At 53.0% G+C, this 20,718-nt stretch overlaps 4 protein-coding genes across 4 annotated transcripts; 1 reads left to right on the top strand and 3 right to left on the bottom strand.

Annotated features, from left to right (window-relative positions):
- Positions 1–2,755: 2,755 nt before the first annotated feature.
- On the bottom strand, positions 2,756–4,985 carry CGGC5_v006744 (uncharacterized protein; the record flags this gene model as incomplete). Its single annotated transcript, XM_066151737.1, has 2 exons — positions 2,756–4,323; positions 4,394–4,985. The coding sequence occupies 2 exons, from the start codon at positions 4,983–4,985 to the stop codon at positions 2,756–2,758; spliced, it is 2,160 nt and encodes a 719-aa protein (XP_066009152.1).
- Positions 4,986–6,748: 1,763 nt separating this feature from the next.
- On the top strand, positions 6,749–11,260 carry CGGC5_v006743 (Retrovirus-related Pol polyprotein from transposon TNT; the record flags this gene model as incomplete). Its single annotated transcript, XM_066151736.1, has 2 exons — positions 6,749–10,025; positions 10,155–11,260. The coding sequence occupies 2 exons, from the start codon at positions 6,749–6,751 to the stop codon at positions 11,258–11,260; spliced, it is 4,383 nt and encodes a 1,460-aa protein (XP_066009153.1).
- Positions 11,261–11,756: 496 nt separating this feature from the next.
- On the bottom strand, positions 11,757–15,664 carry tif-1 (ATP-dependent RNA helicase eIF4A; the record flags this gene model as incomplete). The annotated part of the gene is made up of 6 exons (XM_032028008.1): positions 11,757–13,084; positions 13,149–13,598; positions 14,356–14,941; positions 15,001–15,425; positions 15,492–15,566; positions 15,628–15,664. 6 exons carry the CDS (start codon positions 15,662–15,664, stop codon positions 11,757–11,759), a joined length of 2,901 nt encoding a protein of 966 aa, XP_031875682.1.
- A 467-nt stretch (positions 15,665–16,131) lies between these two features.
- On the bottom strand, positions 16,132–20,542 carry cesA-2 (Multidomain esterase; the record flags this gene model as incomplete). Its single annotated transcript, XM_066151735.1, has 5 exons — positions 16,132–16,366; positions 16,436–16,693; positions 16,767–20,062; positions 20,106–20,208; positions 20,283–20,542. 5 exons carry the CDS (start codon positions 20,540–20,542, stop codon positions 16,132–16,134), a joined length of 4,152 nt encoding a protein of 1,383 aa, XP_066009154.1.
- Between the last annotated feature and the right edge of the window lie 176 nt (positions 20,543–20,718).

Below are 20,718 nucleotides of genomic sequence, written 5' to 3'. Positions count from 1 at the left end.
GGCGCTCATGCCCGGTGAAGATATACCCACCAAGCCGGTCAAGTACTGCAACAGCCTCAGAGTGTGCGAGGTCTAGGCCGCGCTCGCCGCCAGCAACGTAACGCCGTTCCATCTCACAGATAGCAAGCTCAAACAGGCGGCAGTAGGCCGACATGATACGGGGGAAGATTCCGACTGGTATAGACCGAAAGATATGGACATACGACTCATGCTCTGTGAGGAAGAAGCGCATGAGTTGGAAAATGGGGCGAATGACGTTCTCGAATGTGCGCTCAACGCTGTCCATATGTCGTATGTTGAGTGATACGACCTGCTCCATCCGGTATGCTACCTCATCCTTCTCGATAGCGATGTCCAGCTGCCTGCGCTCTCGCGCAAACGGCTTAGACTCTTCGGGCTGCTCAGGCGTGAGGTCGCCACGGATACGACGTAGTAGCCTCTCCCGCCTGTCTCTTGTGTACGACATGGCGGATGTGTGTGACGTTGGGGCTGTTAGCGCTGCTGTCGCGTACCCCTTTGTCGCGAGGAGGGCGCTGGCGCTATGGCGCACGCTTCTCTTGATGTTGGAGTAGCCCTGGAAGTAGCCGAACGAAAGCACGTCTGCGCCCTCATTGCGGTCGCTCATATTCCCCTGTAGAGCGGTGTAGAGCGAGTTAAGGAAGGCGGGCGGCTGGCTGGAAGAGAAGTTTCCATACGTGGGGTGGAAGGCCTGCGGGTAGAAGGTGTAGTCGCGGTTCCCAGGGTACTCTCGCGCCACCATGTTCCGGTCGGCGAGGAGGCAGCGCGTCTGTGAGCCGCCCGACTCGCTATTGATACAGACTGCGAGGGCGTAAGATATAGCACTGATACTGCTGAGATCAAAGCGGGCGTTGAGCTCCACGATCATGCTCTGTAGGTCCCTGCTCTCTCTGAGCATCTGCTGGTACTCCCAGCCTTCCACTGTATCGCTATGTGTACTTTGTCCCTCGTTAAGAGAGAGCTCTTCGACCTCCTGCCGAGAATTTCCATCTCTGAGGCCCTCCTCCTCGGCATCTTGCTCGGCGTCCTCCACCCCCTCCTCCTCCTCCTCCTCCTCCTCATAGGGTATATGTCTCTCGCGCGGCAGGTCGTAGATAGTATCGCTGACCTGGATCTCGATATTCGCGCCGTAGTCATACGCGTGAAAGGCCGGCTCGTGGCGTCGCCAGAATGAATTGGGATTGTGGGTGCTAGCCCAGGCGGCCCAACCGTCCATGAACTGCTGCTGGAAGACCTGCCACTTAGCCGAGCTTATGCGCTGGGTACTCTTTGTCCCCAACCGCCAGCAGGCCTCAACCCCCTCGCCAAGCAGTTGCGGCGACTGGAAGACGCCCACGATGTATGCGGCCAGCTCGCGGGCTAACCCGGCCGGCATCCCGCTCTTGTCCAAGGCTGTTGGTCTCTCGCGTGGGGCCCCGCCCCTGGAGGTCGGCTCGTGCGCCACGGGGTGCATGACGACGAACCAGACCTCTCGGGTACCAGCCTTGGCGACCCTGAACGTGCGCCCGGTGATATCGAACGGGATGCCGCCGATGTGCTTCATGACTCAAGAGAGAACTCGATGTTGTCGAAGACGGGCCCGTCGCTTTTTGTGATGGGGCTGCGTGGCTTGCCGACGATGCTGAAGAAGTCAAGGAAGAACTGCGGGAAGAAGGCGTCCGTGGCCTTCGCTGGCGCGCTACCTCCATCGCGAGACCCAAAGTCAATCGTGTGCTTCTCCTGTAGCATCTTGATAGCATCGGCTGGCTCGAAATCACTTCGGAGGACCTTTTCGATAAAGCGTCTGGCTGAGGAGAGGGGTGAGAGGCGTCAGCATATTCTTCTCACTCCTAGTTTAATTCCTTCCGTATATATACCTCGGAACCGGTGGTGCCCTGAGGAGTGGTCCACAGCCCAACGGTGGCCGTTCCGCCCATTATCGCCTTCATCCTCATGTTGGCGGGTTGAGTCCTGGTTGAGGGCGAAGGGACCGTTACCGTCCAGGCTAGAGGTATCCTCTGTATCGGCTAGGCCATCACTATCTACTAGCGACTCGGTGATAACATCTCCCTTATAGGTTAAAGACATCTTAGTGTAGCTGCGGTGGGATGCTAGGTGTTACTGTTCACGGTCTTGGGTGTGCGTAATGTATGTGTGTGCTAGGTGAGGTCTCTTGTACTATACTCTCTGGGGATTCTATGTATGACTACCTATATATCCTCTACTAGGAGATTACTTACTAACCACTTATCCAGTAGGGTATTGAATACTGCTTGTTGTCCTGCTCCCCATGTAACTCTCCCCCACTATAAGTCCAGGAGGGCAGATATGCAGCATGGGCCGCCTGTGTTTTATCGGGGAGAGTGGAGGAATCCTCTTGCCCTCTTACGAGACGAAAGCCCTATTAAGACGGCTTAATATCCTGTCAATAAAAACAAAACCTCGAATTGGCCTGACAGTGGTCTGCCTAAGAATGTACGGTCTGCACAAATGCCCTCCCGGGCGTGAAGCTGATGATGACGACCTCAGTAAGGGATAGACTGGGGCACACCTAGAATTTGGGGGCCCACTTAGTGTGAAACTAGACAACCTTCTTTGTATGTGCCCGCCGGGCGCAGGTATTTGCTGAGGCATCTTCTATTGGCTACGTTTCAAACGGGCTGGCTTGCAGCGTTCTTCAGATCAACTTTCCCAAACGAATTGTCTATGTAAGGTATGCAAGGGATCCCCAGGCCTGCAGACGCGACCACGACTGCTACTATACTGCTCTGGCTGGTTTCCTAGCTCTAGGCCCCAGCTTCCAGCGTGGAACTGGTATCTGGCTGGCGGTGGTCGCTGGCCCCTTGGGCGAAGGCAGAGGGCGCCACTGTTGATGTGACGGCGGCGGCGAGGAAGGGGGGGAGGGGGAGGAGGGAATACTGTTGCGGCGCCTGGGCTGTGAAACATCTCGAGCATCGTCGTCGTCATCATCATCATTGTTATTGTTGTTGCTGCTGCTCTGTTGGCGCTGGCGCGCAGACTGCTTAGTGGTGATGGCGGGCGCGTCCTGTGTCGGCTGGTCCTCGTCGCCAGGGCAGTCCAGCGCTGCTGCAGATCCGTTGGAGGGCGTGAGGTAGGCGTTTACGAGCTCCTCCACCTTCTGCTGGGTAGCTTGTCTAGCGGCGACGTCCTGCTGGCCGGCGAGCTTGAACAGATTGGCGCAGAACCCCTGCACGAGGGTAGAGGCCTTGGCCTGGCGCTCGCTTCTCCTTGTTGCGCACTCCGTCGTCCACAACGGGCGTAGCGTGTAGCCCTCCCTGTCGGTTGACTGACGCACCATCTTCAGCAGACGCGCCCACGCCACGTGCTTGAAGCGCTGCCCGTATAAGCCGTCTTCGCTGTCCTGCCCCTCATCGCCTATCGCGTCATCATCCAGGAGTGGGAGCAGCTCCAGCGCCAGGAACTCGGCTAGGTTGTCCCGTACGAAGTCCAGAATACGTCGCTGGAGCTGTACTGCTGCGATCGCGGGGAAGGCCCCGGGAGCCCAGCCCCTATGGGAGGCGAGCTCGTCCAGCGCTATCGACAGGTGCTCCCGGAGGAGGGGCTTATTCCTATCCTTGGGCCTGACGTCGTCGACGGCTGCAGCTTGCTCTGGACTGATCCAGCAGATCACGTGGCAGAGCACACGGACGGCTATCTGGATCTCCGTCTTCTTGCAGTGGAGGATACGCCTTAGGTCGGGGAACGTAAGCACTAGCGAGTTTGTGATAGCATCATGGACGAGGTGGTAGGTGTGATCGTCCATGTTCGCGAGGAACCCGTCGACCCGTGTACGTGCTTCGCGCCCCGCCTGCTGCTGTCCGGACGTGTAGAATACGCTCGAGATATTGGGGGCGGCTTGGCAAGTTGAGAGCCTGTCCCAGTCGGCGGGCGTGATGTAGACCTGCTCGTCCGCGGGTAGGTCGGCTAAAACGCTGAGAACCTCGTTGAGGGCATCAATCCAGTACTCGTCGATGCGGAGGCTGGCAATCCACTCAAAGTATGAGATATTGAAGGTGTCTAACCCCAGCCTTGTGCAGCACCACTGCGTTGTGACAGGCCGCCATCTCTGGTGGTTCCACAACGTAACGAGCCTCCGCGTTGGGAAATGCTTCTCGCCGCCGAGGCGGAGTGCCTCGACGACGTGCTGGTCTACGGCGGCGTCCTCCCCGCCTAGCTGTCCGTCTGCCTGCCCTCCTATGCAGGCGATGGACGCAAGCTGCGTCCAGATCTGCCCGTGATTGTCGGGCAGGCTTGGGTCGCGCCTGTTGACGCGGAGCTTGACGTTCAGGTCGCGCGGCAGGCGGTCTTTGGGTTTCCATGTCGTCCGTTAGCCTCTTGTGAACACGGGCTCATGCTTTGTGCTTGGGGGCTATACCTTTGTCGTACAGCTCGCACGCCCACCATAGGTCGGAGCCTGGTGCGCCCGTCTCCTTGACGTACTCGCGGAGCGCCTGGATACGGTGCTGGCCGGCCATGACCTCGGCCTTGCCCCCGCTCACTTCGGCCCAGCGCAAAAAGGAGAGCTCGCAAGGACTATCGTTATCATCGTTGTCGTCCTCTCCGTCGTCCTCCTCTCGCCCCTCTATGTCGCCACCGTCCTGCTGCATAAGGCCGACTGCCTCAGCGCTGCAGAGGACGGTGATCCGGTTCTCCGGCGCCCGCCGTTCCAGCCCGCCGCTCCTGAATGCGTGTAACAGCTCCTGGACGTGGGCTGCGTTAATGGGGCGGTTCCGGCCGACGCTCCAGGCTGTGTCCAGCACGTCGATGGGCATCCTGGCAACGGCGAGGAGGAAAGGTCGCGCCCGTTCTCGCGCGGACGATGTTTCTGTAAAGGGGGAGCTGATCTCATCTTCTCTCCTGGCCCGGACCCGCCTCCTCAGCCCTGATGCTGATGGCGCTGTTGCTGCTTTCTTATTATCGCCCTCATCACACTTCCTCTTCCGCTTCTCGCTGAGCACTCTGGCCATTGCGGTGATTTGTATTTTTCAACTGCCGCCCGATAGCCTGTGCTGGCCGTTCCTATTGTTTCTTCGTTAATTTTCTTGTCTTTCTTGCCCCTGGGGGCTTAGGGATAGGTGGTTAAGGGGGTGGGAGTGCTCCTGATCAGATGAGATGTGTGCACAAATGAGACGGGAAGATAGGATGATGGATGCTTGGAAGGGGTGTGTATTTGGCAGGGCGGCTGGATGCGATTGGTCTGAGGCTACTATAGTACACTAATCTTCTATGTTTTTATGTGCTGGGTGGGGGACGGCTATGCAGCAGAGGGAGCTGACTCACCCCACCACAGCTAGCGTGTTCTCGTCCAGCAGCAGCAGCAGCGGCGGCGGCGGCATAACTATAGGTCATGCCGTAAGGTAATAAATAGATCAGGCGTCGAAATACACCTATGATAGGGGGTGCTATGAACACTTATACGCACTATTAGTCGCCCTCTGGAGGAGTAGCCGTCCTACCCCCATAATCGCACATCTTTCATACTCAGGATTGGCGCCCTTAACTGGCTGTGTTACTGGCTGTGCTAGCTCCTGGGACGCCCTAGGTATCTGACGAGTGTAGGGCAATAAGGACAAGCTATGCCTGCCTATACTGCGTGTGCTCCCTCCTGTTTTCTGGTTGAGGAACTACTCTGGGGAGAGATGTTGAATATGGGGTCTGTTGTAAGGTTGGAAATACACTCCTTAGAGCTAAGGCATCATGGCCTAACCTATGTATGACTACAACCAGAAAGAGAAGTGATGGTGATCCGGCTGCTTGTTTATACATAATGATATGTAGATATGTTTGACCTGCAGTATAGCGCGTCTTATGTTGACCTTTGCTCCCAGGTCTTGTCTAGGTGGCGGTGGTGATGATCATGCCCTACAGAACAAGAACGTTCTAATGTTGTGATAAAATTCCTTGGAAAAAAGGTTGCCTGTTTATATGATGGCCTATTTTGCCTGTTTGAGTTCTAGATCACTTTGATCGCTCCTATCTAAACTATCCCGTCTGCCCTTATCCTAAGTAGGACGTTATGCGCAGGACTATTTGCGATTTACTTCCCCAAACTCATAATTTCAGAGTGATTTGCTCGAACGGTTCGATGCTCAACTAGCTATTACATAATCAACGGCTGTCGGGCCCTGTGTCAGGCCCACATTGCATAACCGAGTCAAGCATCTCAACTATGCAATCCGGTACTGCTTCCTAACCCCAATATGGCCTATTTGCATCTGTTTCATGTAGTGTAGCACATCTCGATGGATCTGGCCAACTGGCCACTTATACTTATCATCATCAATCAATACACAGTTATGCCGTTACTCGCTGGTAGCCACGCTGTCTATCTGACAGTTATGAGCCCAGTTGATTTCTGGTAACTGGCTCTTGATCGCGAGATTCATTCAATCAATTCAAGAAGTACGCTAAAGGACAGGCACAGCGATCAGGATCGTTACAGCCCCATATCCTAGATGGCAGCAAAGTACAGCCAGCAAAAGCGACGGCAAAGACTGTCCTAATCGTCCAGAGTCAACTGGGCGTAGAACACAAAAGTCCTCCATCTTTGAGGCATATTTTACGGACGGAAGCCGCAATATCAGGCGGAAAGACCGATCCAAGCGACGCCGAACGAGACCGGCCGACCCTGCAGAACAACTACAAGTAACTACTTGTTAAGAATCACTATCAGAGGATCTGGGAATTCCTTTGAAATCATCACTAGACTGGCTTAAGTGAAGCTATCACTATGGACACCTCTAAGACAACTCAGAGGTTAGAGAGCGATGCGGATTGGGTCAAATGGTATAATCTCTTCAGGATGACGGCAACCTTCCATGAGGTTTGGCCATATGTCAACCCTGATGGAACTGAGGTTCTAGTTGAGCCAAGGATCAGATTTCCAGATGTGGACGCTGAGAACTATGACAGATTGCTCAAGGTTGCGGCACTGGAGCACCAGGACGCAGCAAGGATTCATGAAAAGCATCGGAAGGGAGTCCTGGAGGTACTCAAATGGATCAACTCTTCAGTCAACCAGGTCTACCTCAACCAGACAACAAACCAGCAATCAGTCAGAGGCATCATAGTGGCTCTCAGAGAACAACTGCGACCAGATAGTTATGCCAGACAGCAGCAAGTCCTCATGAGATACAATATTCATCGCCGGACAATCAAGAGGACCAGCCTCACTCAATGGCTGATTATCTACCAGGAGATCATGGAAGAGGCAACCTCAGCAGGAGTTCCAGCTCTTTCAGACGCAACCACACAAGTGGCAGACTTCCTGAATACGGTCAAGGAGATCGCCCCAGAGTATTACACTGGAGCCTCATTCAACTTCTCAAGGATTGCTCAACCTATTCAGGCTCAAGCCACCCAGGCTCAGCCTGGCCAGGCCCAGGATGGGGTACAGCGACCACCACAGGTTCCATCTGGAATCACACAAGCCCTGGAGTTCAAGAGATGGGCTCGAACCTTTCACCCAGACTGGCTCTCATCAAGTAAGCCTCCAGCTGCGTCCAGCTTTGCAACCTGGCAGGGCGAGGATGAGGATAACAACAAGAAAGATAATACTTCCTCAGCACAGAAGAACAAGTCAGGCAAGAAGGAGAAGTGGAAGCCAGACTGCCCAGCCTGTTTCAGGAAGCAGAAGCACTTCATTATTGAGTGTTATCATATGAATCCAGAGAAGAGGCCTTCCAACTATGACCCAGACATGCATAAGAAGTCATATGAGGCAGGTATGAAGTTCCTGCAGGAGAACCCTAAGATCAAAGAGAGGTTTGACAAGGCTATAAAAGAAGGATCATCAGGCTCATCTTCCTCCAACTGGAGACAACGAGCTACTGATAACAATAACAGTTCCCAGAAGGAAAAGGACAACAACAACACTTCATACTTTGGGCACTCAGATGAGGCCTCAGTTTCCTCAGTTGTCTCATCAGGAGAATCATCCTTCTGTACCATGGATACCTTCCTCCCATCACCATCAAGCTTCACAACAGGCTTCTGCCTTAAGGACAGTGTCATCATTGACTGTGGAACAGCCTTTCATGTCTGTAACGATATCACCAGGATGAAGGATCTTGATTACTCCTGGCAGAAGGATATCCTCACTGGAGGAGGAGCAGTTCAGGCCATCGCAAGAGGTACCATGGAGGTCCGCCCGAACATGGGAGGAAAAGGGAAGAAGGGGATCAAAGTCAGAGATGTGTGGTACACTCCTGATTACCCTGTAACTCTTGTGGCAACAGAGCCACTCAGGAAGAAGGGTCTCTTCTTCACTTCCAAGCACCCAGGGATGGAAAACTCTAAAGGGGAATTACTGTTCAAGACTCCTCATCAGCATGGTAGTACCATACTCCCCAAGCATATGTGGATCCGCCATCACCCATATGTGGATCCGCCATCACCTAAGCAGGTCACTTTCCAGCTCCCAGAAAACGATAAACTGGAAACCTCCTTTTCAGGATTCAGGAAGTCATCAGAACCCCTCATCTCTAAGGCTGAAGCCTGGCTGTGGCATGAACGACTTGGCCACCCAGGTGCAAAAGGGCTTGAGGAGCTGCTCAACCACTCAATGGGCATGAAAGTGACAGGCATCACTAAGGATGAATGCGCTGCTTGTTCAACTGCAAAGGCAATGAGGAGAGTTTCCAGAAGGCCTTCAGATCATAGGCCAACAGCTCCAGGCGACTACATTGTTATCGACTTCTTCACTATGAGCAACACATATAACGACGAAAAGTATGCTCTGATCATGGGAGATAGATGGTCCCACTTCAACTGGATCCGAACTCTTCGAACCCGGAAGGAAGGTCTTGATGCGATACAGAGGCTTGTGAACCTCCTTGAAAAGCAATACTTTATCACAGTTCGGGTTATCAGACTTGACTGGGAGACAGCACTCCGGAATGCCTTCGACCTATGGGCTGCTATGGAAGGTATCTTAGTTGAAAGATCAGCAGATTACACTGGCGCCCAGAACCCAGCAGAGAGGCTTGGAGGAATGCTCTTTATGATCGCAAGAGCCTTGAGATTTCAGTCAAGATTTCCAGAGTCTATGGCCCCGGAACTCATCAGAGCCGCTGTATATCTCTGCAACAGGATAGGACATAAGATCCTTGGATGGAAGACCCCTGAAGGAGTGATCAACGAATGGCTCAATCAACAGCCAGGCTCAACGCATCAAAGGTCAGAAAAGCCTCAACTTGGACATCTCAAGAGATATGGCTGCAGAGCCTATCCTCTCACCAAGGAATACAAGAGAGGCGAGCAAAAGTCGAACAAGACTTTGCCAAGAGCCTGTATTGGTTATCTCTGTGGCTATGACAACACTACCATCTATAGGATCTGGGTGCCAGCCCTGAACAAGGTCCTCAGAACAAGAGACGTCTCCTTTGACGAATCATCTATGTATGACCCAAGGGTTGAGGATACAAGTCTTCTCCACCGTCAGGAACTACAGTTCAAGTTTGAAGAGCTTGAGATGAAGTTCCCAGATCCACAAGATGAAGACCTCCCTATGGACTCGGTCCTATGGGATGGGGATGAACTCCTCCATGAGGCATCCAAGCATATCTACCTCCTGCAGAGGAATGACCATACAGATGGACCTAGCAGTACGCTGACTCCAGATCAGTCCCTAGAGCCAGAAGGCACTCAGCCTGCTCCATCTGAGGGGGTGGATGAACAGGAACAAGGACAATCGTCACCAGAATCAACTCCAGTCCTCACTCCACCTACCCCAGACTCTACAGAGCAGTCAGCTATCACACAGACAGCTGTCACAATTGAACCCGAGATTATTGTATCTCTATCGCCTTCTCCACAGCCTACCCCTCAAGGGCCAACATCAAGACGAGGTCGCCCTATAGGCAGTAGAAACGCAGACATCTACAACAGAGAAACACCTATTGGTCAAGTTAACCACCAGCCAGCTAATGCTGTAAGATCTTCAGCAAGGCGCAGAAATCAGAGAGGTTCATCAGGAACATCCAACTTCACCCTGTCAACTGATACAGGTAAGGATAAGGACATTATGGATGCCTCTGCCCACGACTTAGGCACAGTCTACAGGAAGGATCTTCCTCCTGAGCCAAACACTTATGCTGAGGCAAGACAACATAAGTACTGGCTAAAGTGGCTAGCAGCAATGAACGTTGAGAACAAGACAGTGTGGGAAAAGGGCACCTTTGAAGTCACCAGACTTGAGGATGTGGATCAACAGAAACACAGGATCCTTCCCCTCAGATGGGTGCTCACATATAAGTTTGACAAGCACAACCGGCTGGTCAAGTTCAAAGCAAGGATCTGTGTGAGAGGGGATCTCCAACCTATGAGCGGAATGGAAACCTATGCGTCTACTCTTGCTGGAACATCATTCAGGACCCTCATGGCTGTTACAGCAAGGTTCAACCTAGAAACAATCCAGCTTGATGCTGTGAATGCGTTCACTAACGCTGTTCTGGATGAACTTGTCTATGTCTGGTTTCCCCCAGGCTTCAACCGTTCAGGCTACTGCATCATACTTCGCAAAGCTCTCTATGGGCTAAGAAGAAGCCCACTGCTATGGCAGAAGAGTCTCAAGTCTACCCTCATGCTCTTAGGACTCACACCTTTAGATGAGGACGATTGCATCTTCATCAGCAAGTACCTTGCCATGATGATCTTTGTGGACGATATGGTCATAGTCTTCCGTGACAAATACAGAGACCAAGCAAGGAAGATTGTGGATGGACTTAAAGCTAAGTATGAGATGAAGGAGATGGGAGAGATCAACATCTTCTTAGGAGTCCGAATCATCAGAAACCAAAAGAAGAAGAGGCTCTGGTTGTGCATGGACAACTACATCACGAAGATCTGTGAGGAGTTCAAGGTGGACAAGAAGAGGAGAGGTCCAACCACACCCATGGGATCAGACAACCTTATACCACACCAAGGAGAGGCGACACCAGAAGAGATACACTGGTATCAACGCAGAACTGGTTCTATCAACTATGCTGGTATTATGGCAAGGCCAGACGTCTGTTACCCCTCATCCAGGTTATCTGAGTTCCACATGAATCCATCAGACCTTCACAGCAAGTCTGCTGATACCTGTCTTTCCTATCTATGGAACACAAGATACTTCGCTATTGGATTCGACTGTGAAGGCAAAGGAACACTATTCTGTGCTTCAGACGCTTCATTTGCAGACGATACAGTCACCAGGAAGAGTACTCAGGGATATGTGATGATGTTCGGAACCTGTATATAGTATGACCCTGAGCCTGGCTCATGGTCAGACTTCCATAGCTCTTCAGCAATCAACTTAGTATTCATCCTCACGGATACTCTCAGCTTACCTTCACTGCGAATTACTTGTTGAGCCTAAGACTGATCACCTTAGCCTCTGACGACCGATCTACTATCAGCCTACGACCTACTACCCAGACCACGACCTCAGTGTACTGTTATAACGTGTCAATCCCCAGCTTCTGTTAGCAGACCCTACTGTCGGATAGCTGACCGTAACAAGATCTTAGACGCTCTTGGCTTATAGGACCTTAACTGTTAGTGATATAGAAAAGGGCGTAATTAGCGCATCTATTTATCACATCACACTACACGTTTCTCGCGCTGAAGATGATAATTAAGACAGGCTTAAACTCCTTAGGTATAGTCTCATCCCCAAGGAGTTGCATCGCTAATTTCGTAGCAGACGTTTCGTCTAGGTTTGCTTCCTGGCCCTCGCGGCACCCTTTCACGATCTCCTATAATCGAGAACAGGTTGTTGAGTAGGTCTGACTGAGCTCTTTTGTGGATCGTTTCTCGTTCATAACTAGGTCATACTCCCCGTCGCGGAAGAGATGGGCCAGCATCTCCGGCGAGAGCGAGAATTTCGTCCCAGGAGTACACAGAGCCATCAAGGCGAGCCAGAACAAGAAGTCGGACATAGGGAAGGTGTATTTAAATCGTCGTCCGCTGTCGATTACAAAGTGATGATGTACCTGGTATGCTGCTTCGACAATCTCAGTTGATTCGGCTGACTCGTGTAGCTTGAAAAGCAGTTGACACCAGTCGCGGCATGCGTTGATGAAGCCACTGAGCTGCGGAATATCAAAGTGGTCGAAGACGTCGTTAGGCGGGGGCGATTGGTATGCGACCTTGATATGGCCTATGCGTATCCCCTGGACAGCCAATTCCAGGTTGCTAACTGGTGATGATGGTTGAAGAATCTCGCTTTTTGGCTCTGAATTCCTGCTAGCGCGACTTCGGCTTCGAAAAAACCGCAATGATAGCAGAGGACAATGCAGATACACGCCCGTCCAGTCGATACCCCAGTCGCTATTCTCGATATCAGGACCGTCGTCATCACCAGGCCAAGGGGCCGATGATGGATAGTCATCAGAGTCATCCTCAATATCGAAAGACGGTCCATTTCTGTAGCGGAGTTTAGGGCTGCTCCATTTGGCTTCGGAAAGCCAGTCGGGCACCCACGACGGGAAGGCACTACAGCCACCGTTAGTCGATGGCGGCAGCGTGAGAATGATCAGGTCAAGGCTTTTTAGAGAGCGCGTGCATGCTGTAGATACCAACGCAAAGATCTCGGCCACTGGTCTGCTGTAATCCACAGCTGGCAACTCAGCGGCGACATCTATGTCCAGCACGGCACCCAGTATACCATAGATAGCAAAAACCTTGTCGTGGAAATTGGTGCACTGGAAATTCCGGATGCTGTACAAGAGCTGAGTTAATTCAGCGCGGTCGACGCTCGTTTTCTTTCGGGTCGTGAGAGGCATGAAGTATCCGTTGCCGAAAAAGTTGACGGCCGAATCCACGAGACTGGAGTCGAAGCCACCTTTTACCAAGCGGGAGGCTAGTGTCTTGGACTCGAGCAAGTTCAGGTGATACATGAGATCTCCAGGCAGTTTGTTAATATCCGACATGAGCCTTTGGTCCAGGCCAGCCCAATTTTTGGTCAATCGGCCGCACATAACGGTGCACTTGCGCGCGAAAGCCACCTCTTGCAGCGTCCACACGCGTGTAAACCATGGTGTAACTTCGAACATGCCACGTATTGCCGCAAGGTATTCTGTATCTAGCGTTATTTGTTATCAATAATCTGCAGGAACATAATCGACCACGGCTGGCTGTGCTCTCACCATTTCCATAGCCACTGACGGGTTGGCCCCATTTCGAGTCCCGATCACCGTACCGCTCGTCACCATAGGCGAGCTGAGTCGTGTGACTCGACTCCAACACAAGCCGCGTGGTCTCTTGATTCCTGCCCAGCCACACGACAACCTGTTCGGCTTTTGCGTATACCTCGGCCATCATGGGAACCTGTTGGGCCTTGTCCTGAGCGCTGGTCTGGTCGATACATATGGCGTCGATCCATATAGTGCGCTTGCTGAGTCGGTTGCGCAGGTGAACTAAGGCGTCAAAACAACTAGGCGTGACCAGAAGTTGTTTCTTATCCTTGTCTTTGGGCGATGAAACACAGTAGATGGGAATGGTGCCTTGTGGCGAGCCCCAGCAGTACGACAGAGCCTCGTAAGACGATACTTTTTCGTCATCGCGCAGGGAGATTACGCGAATCTCGCACTCCGGAACTTTGGACGACTTTAGCGATGGTCGCAGATCTAAAACGCGGATCGACCCCACGGGTAGGATGCCATGAGAATAGGTTGGAGGCGTAGTTTTCCGTTTGGGCGACTAATGATGCAAATTCTGACTGAATTATAAGAACCCCGCTCCGATTTGGAGCCTAGGGTTGAGAGCATCACACTGTGCTGCCGACGGCGGACGTTCACAGACCTCGGGAGGCAGCACAAAGCAGTGAACGCTTTGATCCGCTTGATAGACGAAGTTGAATCGATTGAAGGCAAAGTTTGGACCAAATGTAATGAGATGGTATCGGAGGAGTTGGTCATGGCTAAATGACGCTAGAGCCTCGTGAGCTGGGAATGCTGCAAAGATTGAAGTCCCGATGCTGACAGCGGCTTTGTCAGATAAATGCAGCAGCGCCTGACTGCGGATCTTGTGACACCTACCTACTCGGACATAGTGCACCTCTTGGCCACTTCGCCCAAGAGAGCGTTAGAGGGGACTCTTGCCCCGAATTTGCTCAGACATAGTGCAAGACGGAACTCGGCCCTGGGCCACTTGACAAATTGACTTGGATGTGTATTGTGTACGTATCCTTTAGAACGGGCAAAACCTCTACACGCGGTTACGAAGGGCCCGCCGTTCTCGCCGGGCGGGGAGAGATCTCTTTACTCTTAGCCCATTCTTGCTCCATTAAATAGAGCATGAGATTGTCAAGAGTCGTCTCTTCTATCTCGGTATTGTAAAAATCCTCGATCTTACTGATTAGACAGGTATCATCCGAGGTAACCAAATTGACAACGGCACCATTTCGGCCGAAGCGTCCGCTACGACCGACACGATGTACATAACCCTCATAGTTAGCATGCAGATCATAGTTGATTACCAAAGGAATCTGCTGAACATCTATACCACGGGCGAGGAACTCAGTAGCAATCAATAACTTCGCCGAACCAGAACGAAATTGCTTCATGATTTCAGCACGTTCAAACGCGGGCATATCCCCGTGCATGGCGTAGAAGGGAAGGTTGGGGACATTGATCTTCTCCTTGAGCCATTCGGTCTTTTTGCGGGTGTTGCAGAAGGTGATTGTCTGAAAAGTCGTGATACTTGCGCATAGGTGGAGGAAGGCTTCAAGCTTATACTCATCCTTCTCAACATTAACATAGAACTGCTTGATGCCTTCGAGGCGGAAGTCCTTCTTCGTGATGTAGATATGACGAGGTTTACGCATTAAGATGCCAGTAGCTTCGAGGAGGTCCTGTGGCATTGTAGTAGAGGTAACTAAAACCTGGACCGGCTTTGAAAGAAGGTGGAAGATATCGTAGATCTGATCCGCGAAACCACGCTGGGATACCTTGGTTAGTAACAATCGTAAGAGAATCCAACGCTTGCCCAAACGCTTACAGCAATAATTTCATCAGCTTCGTCAAGGACAAGCGTCTCTATATTCGCAGTCTTGAGGATATCACGCTGTATCATGTCCTTAAGCCGGCCAGGTGTTCCAACCACCACCGGGGGGGCATCCCGGAGAACCTTCTCGTTGTCGAGCACGCTGACTCCACCGACACAGGCACCACACCGGATATTCATGAAGTCGCCAATAGCAACTATGAACTCCTGGGTTTGCATAACTAACTCGCGGCTGGGAGCCAAGATCAGAGTCTGACAGGCTTTCAGATCAGGTTTGACCTTCTGAAGGATGGAGATAACTAAAGTAGCCGTCTTGCCAGCACCGTAGGAGGCTTGGGCAATTACATCTTGGCCATCGAGGATGGGCATGATGGCACATTGCTGGATAGACGAAGGGCGTTCAAAACCGTAGGCGTACACTAGAGAGTTGTCTTGCTTAGCAACTAGATGTAGCATAATTCTTCCAATGTATCACTGGGACTTACCCCCACGAATAAGAGTAGGCTTAAGGTTCATATCATCAAAGGCAGCCCTCTTTTTGTGTCCAGACTCCGTGTACTCTGTATCACGTAAGTCAGCATTTGAGAGTTGACAATTTTTCAAGAGGATGGGAAACCTCACCCTCAGGATCATTCTCAAAGTCCTTATCAAGAGCCATTGTGCTCGGTAGCCATGCGGGATCTCTTTGCAGTTGCTTTACAGATGCAGGGTCAAGAAGGTGTCAACTTTTACTCATGGGGGAGAGGAGGAAAAATGAGAGCAGAGGGTTGGAAAGAATTGAAAATGCCTTAAACCGAGCCCGAACAGTGGTTACGTCATTTTTGATGCAATCCAACTGCCCTGTGTTGCATATGGGGACTGCAGCCTAAAATCTGACTCATGAGGACCGTGCTTAATCGCGGGGAAGGGCACGTATTAGTGCGTCAGCCGATAGCGTACACAGGCTGCGAGAGGCATCTGGAAGCCAGCCTCGAGTTCATTATTGGGTGAGATCTCATTCAAAGATCACATTCGAGGCAAGGAGTAGTACTGCTGCGCCTTGGGCATTTGCCGTGCCTAGACTTAATACAGAGCACTTTGAGAAACAAATGAACTGTTTATTAAAGATACCTACAGCTTTAGGTATTAAAGATCGTAGTTGAGGTTGCATGGGAAGTAGCTCTTCTTGACGTGGCCAGCGAGACCACCCTCATAGTATCCTCTGAACGATGTGTTGACGTCGCAGATGGGGAAGTTGAAGACGTACGGCGCCTGGATGTTGACTTCCGCCATGGCGTCAATCTGTTCAGCATCCAGGATTCCGGGCACCCGAGGATTCTCCTGGTTCTTATTGCCGTGGGCCTTGAAGGTGTTGATGGAGCTGCCTTTCTGTTAGCTTCACATGCTCTGGAGGATCACCGGGCAGTTGAAAGAGAGAAGAATTGCGTACCCCCTGACCATGTCCTCCCTCGTAACGTCGCCCCACAGGGGTCCCAGGGCGCTCGTGCCGGGGAGGCCGTCGAACTTAGAGCAGCCGATGCCGTACTTATCATCGTCGCACTCTTGCTTTGGGTTTTCGGCGGCGAGAAGGAAGTAAGCGCGGTCGTCGATGCAGACCTTTTCGGACTTGATGGCGCCGTTAGTGATACGCAGCTTGATCCACTCGTCGTTGTCTGCGGCATCGCAGCTGCGTTTCGAATCGACGATGCTAGATGTCGTCAGCACTTTGCCCCAAATCTGTTTCTTCTTCCGATCTTCCCGAGAGTTTGAGGGATGCATACAATGGGTTCAGATCCCGGTTGGAGATCTTCCAGCCCAGGGGGATCAGCGTGGCATACAAAGCCTTGTCAATGTCTGCCCGCAGCTCCTTAGTCGAAGGAATGACGGTCACCGAGGAGATCATCTTGCCGTTGGCAATCATCTTGGACAGCCTGTCGCCCTTACCGCTGAAGATATCAATCGCGAACTTGTCAATGGCCGTCTCCCACGCGTTGATGACCAACTTCAAGTTCACTGTGAGGGCCGAGTCCGGGCTAGTCACGACGTTGCCGATGAGGTCCTTGGTCAGGGTAAACCCACCCAAGACCATATCGTTGGTGAAATCCTTGAGCGTGCTGAAGTCGTCGCCGTTGTTCTTCGCCCAGGGCACTTTGCTGATCGCTTTGTTCCACGTTGGAGCCATGACGGCGCCGTAGCCGAGGGTGAGGATGTCGATGAGAATGGCCACGCTCAGATCGCTGTCCTTGACGGGGGAGAATGTCTTGCCAAACTCCTTGATCGAGGCCCCGGCGTCAGTGTACGAGTCCCCTAATGCCTCGTACGTGTTCCACAGGATGGCGTTGATGTTGCGGAACGAGTTAAGGATGAAGTAGCCCGCGGGGGCGTTGGTGTCGTTACACTGCAAGGAGGAGCCCCCCGTGCAGCCGTTGGCTCCCGTCAGCTTGTGGCAGTCCATGGACTCGGGACCGTTGAAGAAATTGCTGATAGAGCGGGTGAACACGAAGTCGGGGTTCGACTCACTATCCGACCTGTAGTTCCGGAGGGCGGCGGCCCAGGCGGCGGGCGTCAGGACCTGATCCCAGCGCCACTCGGCGTCCTTTCTGGCATCTGTGACGCCTTGGTGCGTGCATGGAATCTCTCTCCATCCGTCTTCGATCGGCTGAGCGCCGCCACCGCCGGGGGTACCCTCGATAGGTTGTCCCGGGGGTGGCATAACGATTTCAGGCTCGTACGAAGGGTCCCAGTCGTCACCGTTGCGGTTTCCACCGCATCTGTTGTACGCCGTGACGGCCGTATTGGGTAATGTCGCCTGAATACTATGCAGGTCCGCGCGGCCGTCGCCGTCAAAGTCCGGGAAGTACTGGCACGAACCGGCGAAGCTTCCAACATACGCCCTCTCCGGTCGTCCGGCTGGGATTGTCGCCCAGTGGTACCGAGACCCTCCGATATCCCTCCGGCCGAGGTTGTAGTACACAAAAGAGTCACCGGTAAACTTCTCGATCCATATGATGTCGGATTTACCGTCACCGTCAACGTCCGCAAACTGCAGGTTGGCGCGGTCGTGGCCCTTGGCGCTGAAGAACTGGTCGACATGCGTCCAGCCGCCGTTACCGTCCTGCGTCCATCCCCACATGCGGCCATCCTTCTCAACACAGACGTAGTCAGCTCTTCCACTTCCCGTAACATCGGCGAAACGTATCGGCCAGTCCCGGAAGCCGACGCCGCGCTTCTCAGGGCAGTTAAGCGCAGGGGCCGGGTTGGCGATGTACTGCCAGTTGAAACCCCCTCCGGGTGTGTAGTTGTTCTTCCACATTTCCACGCGGTTCCCGTTGTTGTGGTCGACGTGAATGATATCACACCTGCCATCGCCATCAAAGTCGGTCAGATGGATATCGCGACGGTCGAGATCCCTGGGCGGCTTGAAGAAGGCCTTTTGTCCCGGCTGCTTCCAGTAACTCTCGCCGTTGGCGATGAAGTCCTTGCCAGCATTCTCAAACAGGTCCATCTCGCCCTTAGAGAGAACCCAAACGTAGTCATCGCGCCCGTTGCCTGTCATATCGCAGTAAAAGTTACCGTCAGCCTTAGGCTTGGTCGCACCGTAACCTTTGCTCTTCCACACCCTGACTTTGAACTCGTGCTTCCCGTTGGAGAGCTCCTTGTGCTCCATCCAGACGTAGTCCTTGCGTGATAGGAGACCAAAGTCCTGCGGGCTGCCGTAGACACGGGCAAAGTGAATCCTGTTCCGGATACCGTTGGCCATGCCGCCCGTGTGCGTTGGAGATTTGCCCGAAGCCTTATTGGTGCCGATTCGCCAGGCGGAGTAGAGACCATCACCTTCCTTGCCCCAGTGGCAGCTTCGCGAGTTGGTATAAGTCGTCGTCTGTCCGTTGTCGGCAACCCAGAGCCAGTCGGCGCGACCGTCACCGTTGAGATCTTCGAAGCGTGTGCCGGCGAGGTTGCCCATGCCTTTACCTTCGAAACGCCTACCCATGGCCTGGAAGTAGGATGGCTTGTTGCCGATGCCACCGTTGCGCCAGACCCAAGCGTCGCCGTTACCTCTGAGACCGATGAAGTCGGCCCGTCCGTCACCGTCAATGTCGGCAATGCGGATGTCGGCCTGGGCGTAGGCAGGGTCCCTGGCCTTCCAGGTACCAATGTGTGTAAACGTGGGCAGTGTGCCGCCACCACCGTTGCCGTTGTTGATGCTGGCAAACACAGCACCGTCGGAGCCGATGCAGACAAAGTCATCGAGCCCGTCGCCGTTGAGGTCAGCCCACTGGACCCCTCTCTGAATGCAGTTGTCATGTACGTCGAGGTCGCCAATCAGGGTGAATTTGCCGTCGCCGTCATTTCTGCGCACAGAGTATAGGACCTTGTCTCCGTTCTTGATCCAACCGAGCAGATCATCACGGTCCGAGCGGAAGATGCGGGCAAAGAACCACTGGTCGCGATCCCAGTCGCTAGTGATGGTGGTAACGGCGCCCATGTCCTGAGCGTCGTGGATGTACTCACCATCATCGTAGCCGCTGCCGACCTGTGTGAGAGCACCAGCGTTGATGCCGTTGCCTGGCACCTTGTGGCAGCCGACACCTCCTTGATCGAGAGCATCCCCGGCGTCTAGAGGTTCCATCAGTCGGCCCTGAAACCTCGCACGGCCGATGGCGGCGTAGATAGGCCCGGCCATCTTCTTGAACCCCTGCGCGTTAGGGTGGACACCGTCATCAAGATCCGACAGAGCGATGTGACCATCCATCTCTGCGAGGAAGATGGGTCGCCCCTGGGCGTACAGATCCCGCACGACCTCACGATATTTCTCATTGACGGCTTGACGTCTAGCATCAGCTTCACCACCGATCGGCAGGATAGTTGTGGCGATGACAACAGTCCCGGGGGAGATGTTGTCCCAGAGGCCCTGGATCATGTTGCGGAAGCGGATGTGCTGGTTCGCATTGTCAATACTGCGAACAATGTCGTTGGTGCCAGCGTTGATGATGACCATGTTAGGCTTGAACTTATAGGAAGCCTTGGAGAGGTCGTGGATTTCAGAAACGATGAACCCAGATACAGCTTCGACGTCCTATATTCGGTCAGTCATTCTGTCGTTAAACGGGCCTGCGTACTAAGATGTTTACGTTATCTTTCATATTCCCGCTGTTCTTGGTGCCGACCATGTCGACCGGGTGGCCGTCATGGCGCAACTGCTGGCGCAGAACCTTGCGGTAGCTGGATGGAAGCTTCTGATTAGCAGATAGATACTTTTGGGCACACTCAGCTTCACTCAGCTTCATGAGACGAACCTGTTCTGGTCGGGCGAGCCGACACCAAAGACAATGGAGGCGCCCAGGGCCATGATCCTCAGAGGCGTCTTGTCATCGCGCCTCTTCGGACCGTGGTATCCAGCATCATCATCCAGCTGGGCCCATGCCGTTGTTTCGTTGACAATAGGATCATTAATGAAAGTAACATCCGTGGAAGTGGGGTGGGCTGTCACAGTGTCCGCGAAGAGCGCCTGCGAGCCGAGCCAGGAGAGGCTGACAAGAGAATTGAGGAACCTCATCTTGCGCCTCGAGAACTAAAAGAGAGACAGAGTCACGGTTTTGTGTGAAACAGATGGATGGCCATTCATTCAAAAGGCGGTGGGATGGGATCTGCGCTCCATTTGTATGAATTTAGATAGCACACTCTGCACATTACGCGGAATCGTGTCAATGATGAGTGACATGCGAGGAGCTA

Source organism: Colletotrichum fructicola (genome assembly GCF_000319635.2).
Source record: "Colletotrichum fructicola Nara gc5 chromosome Unknown KSG_Nara_v1_contig03, whole genome shotgun sequence".
NCBI classification, from domain to species: domain Eukaryota; kingdom Fungi; phylum Ascomycota; class Sordariomycetes; order Glomerellales; family Glomerellaceae; genus Colletotrichum; species Colletotrichum fructicola.
This window is presented reverse-complemented; position numbering and strand designations above follow the sequence as displayed.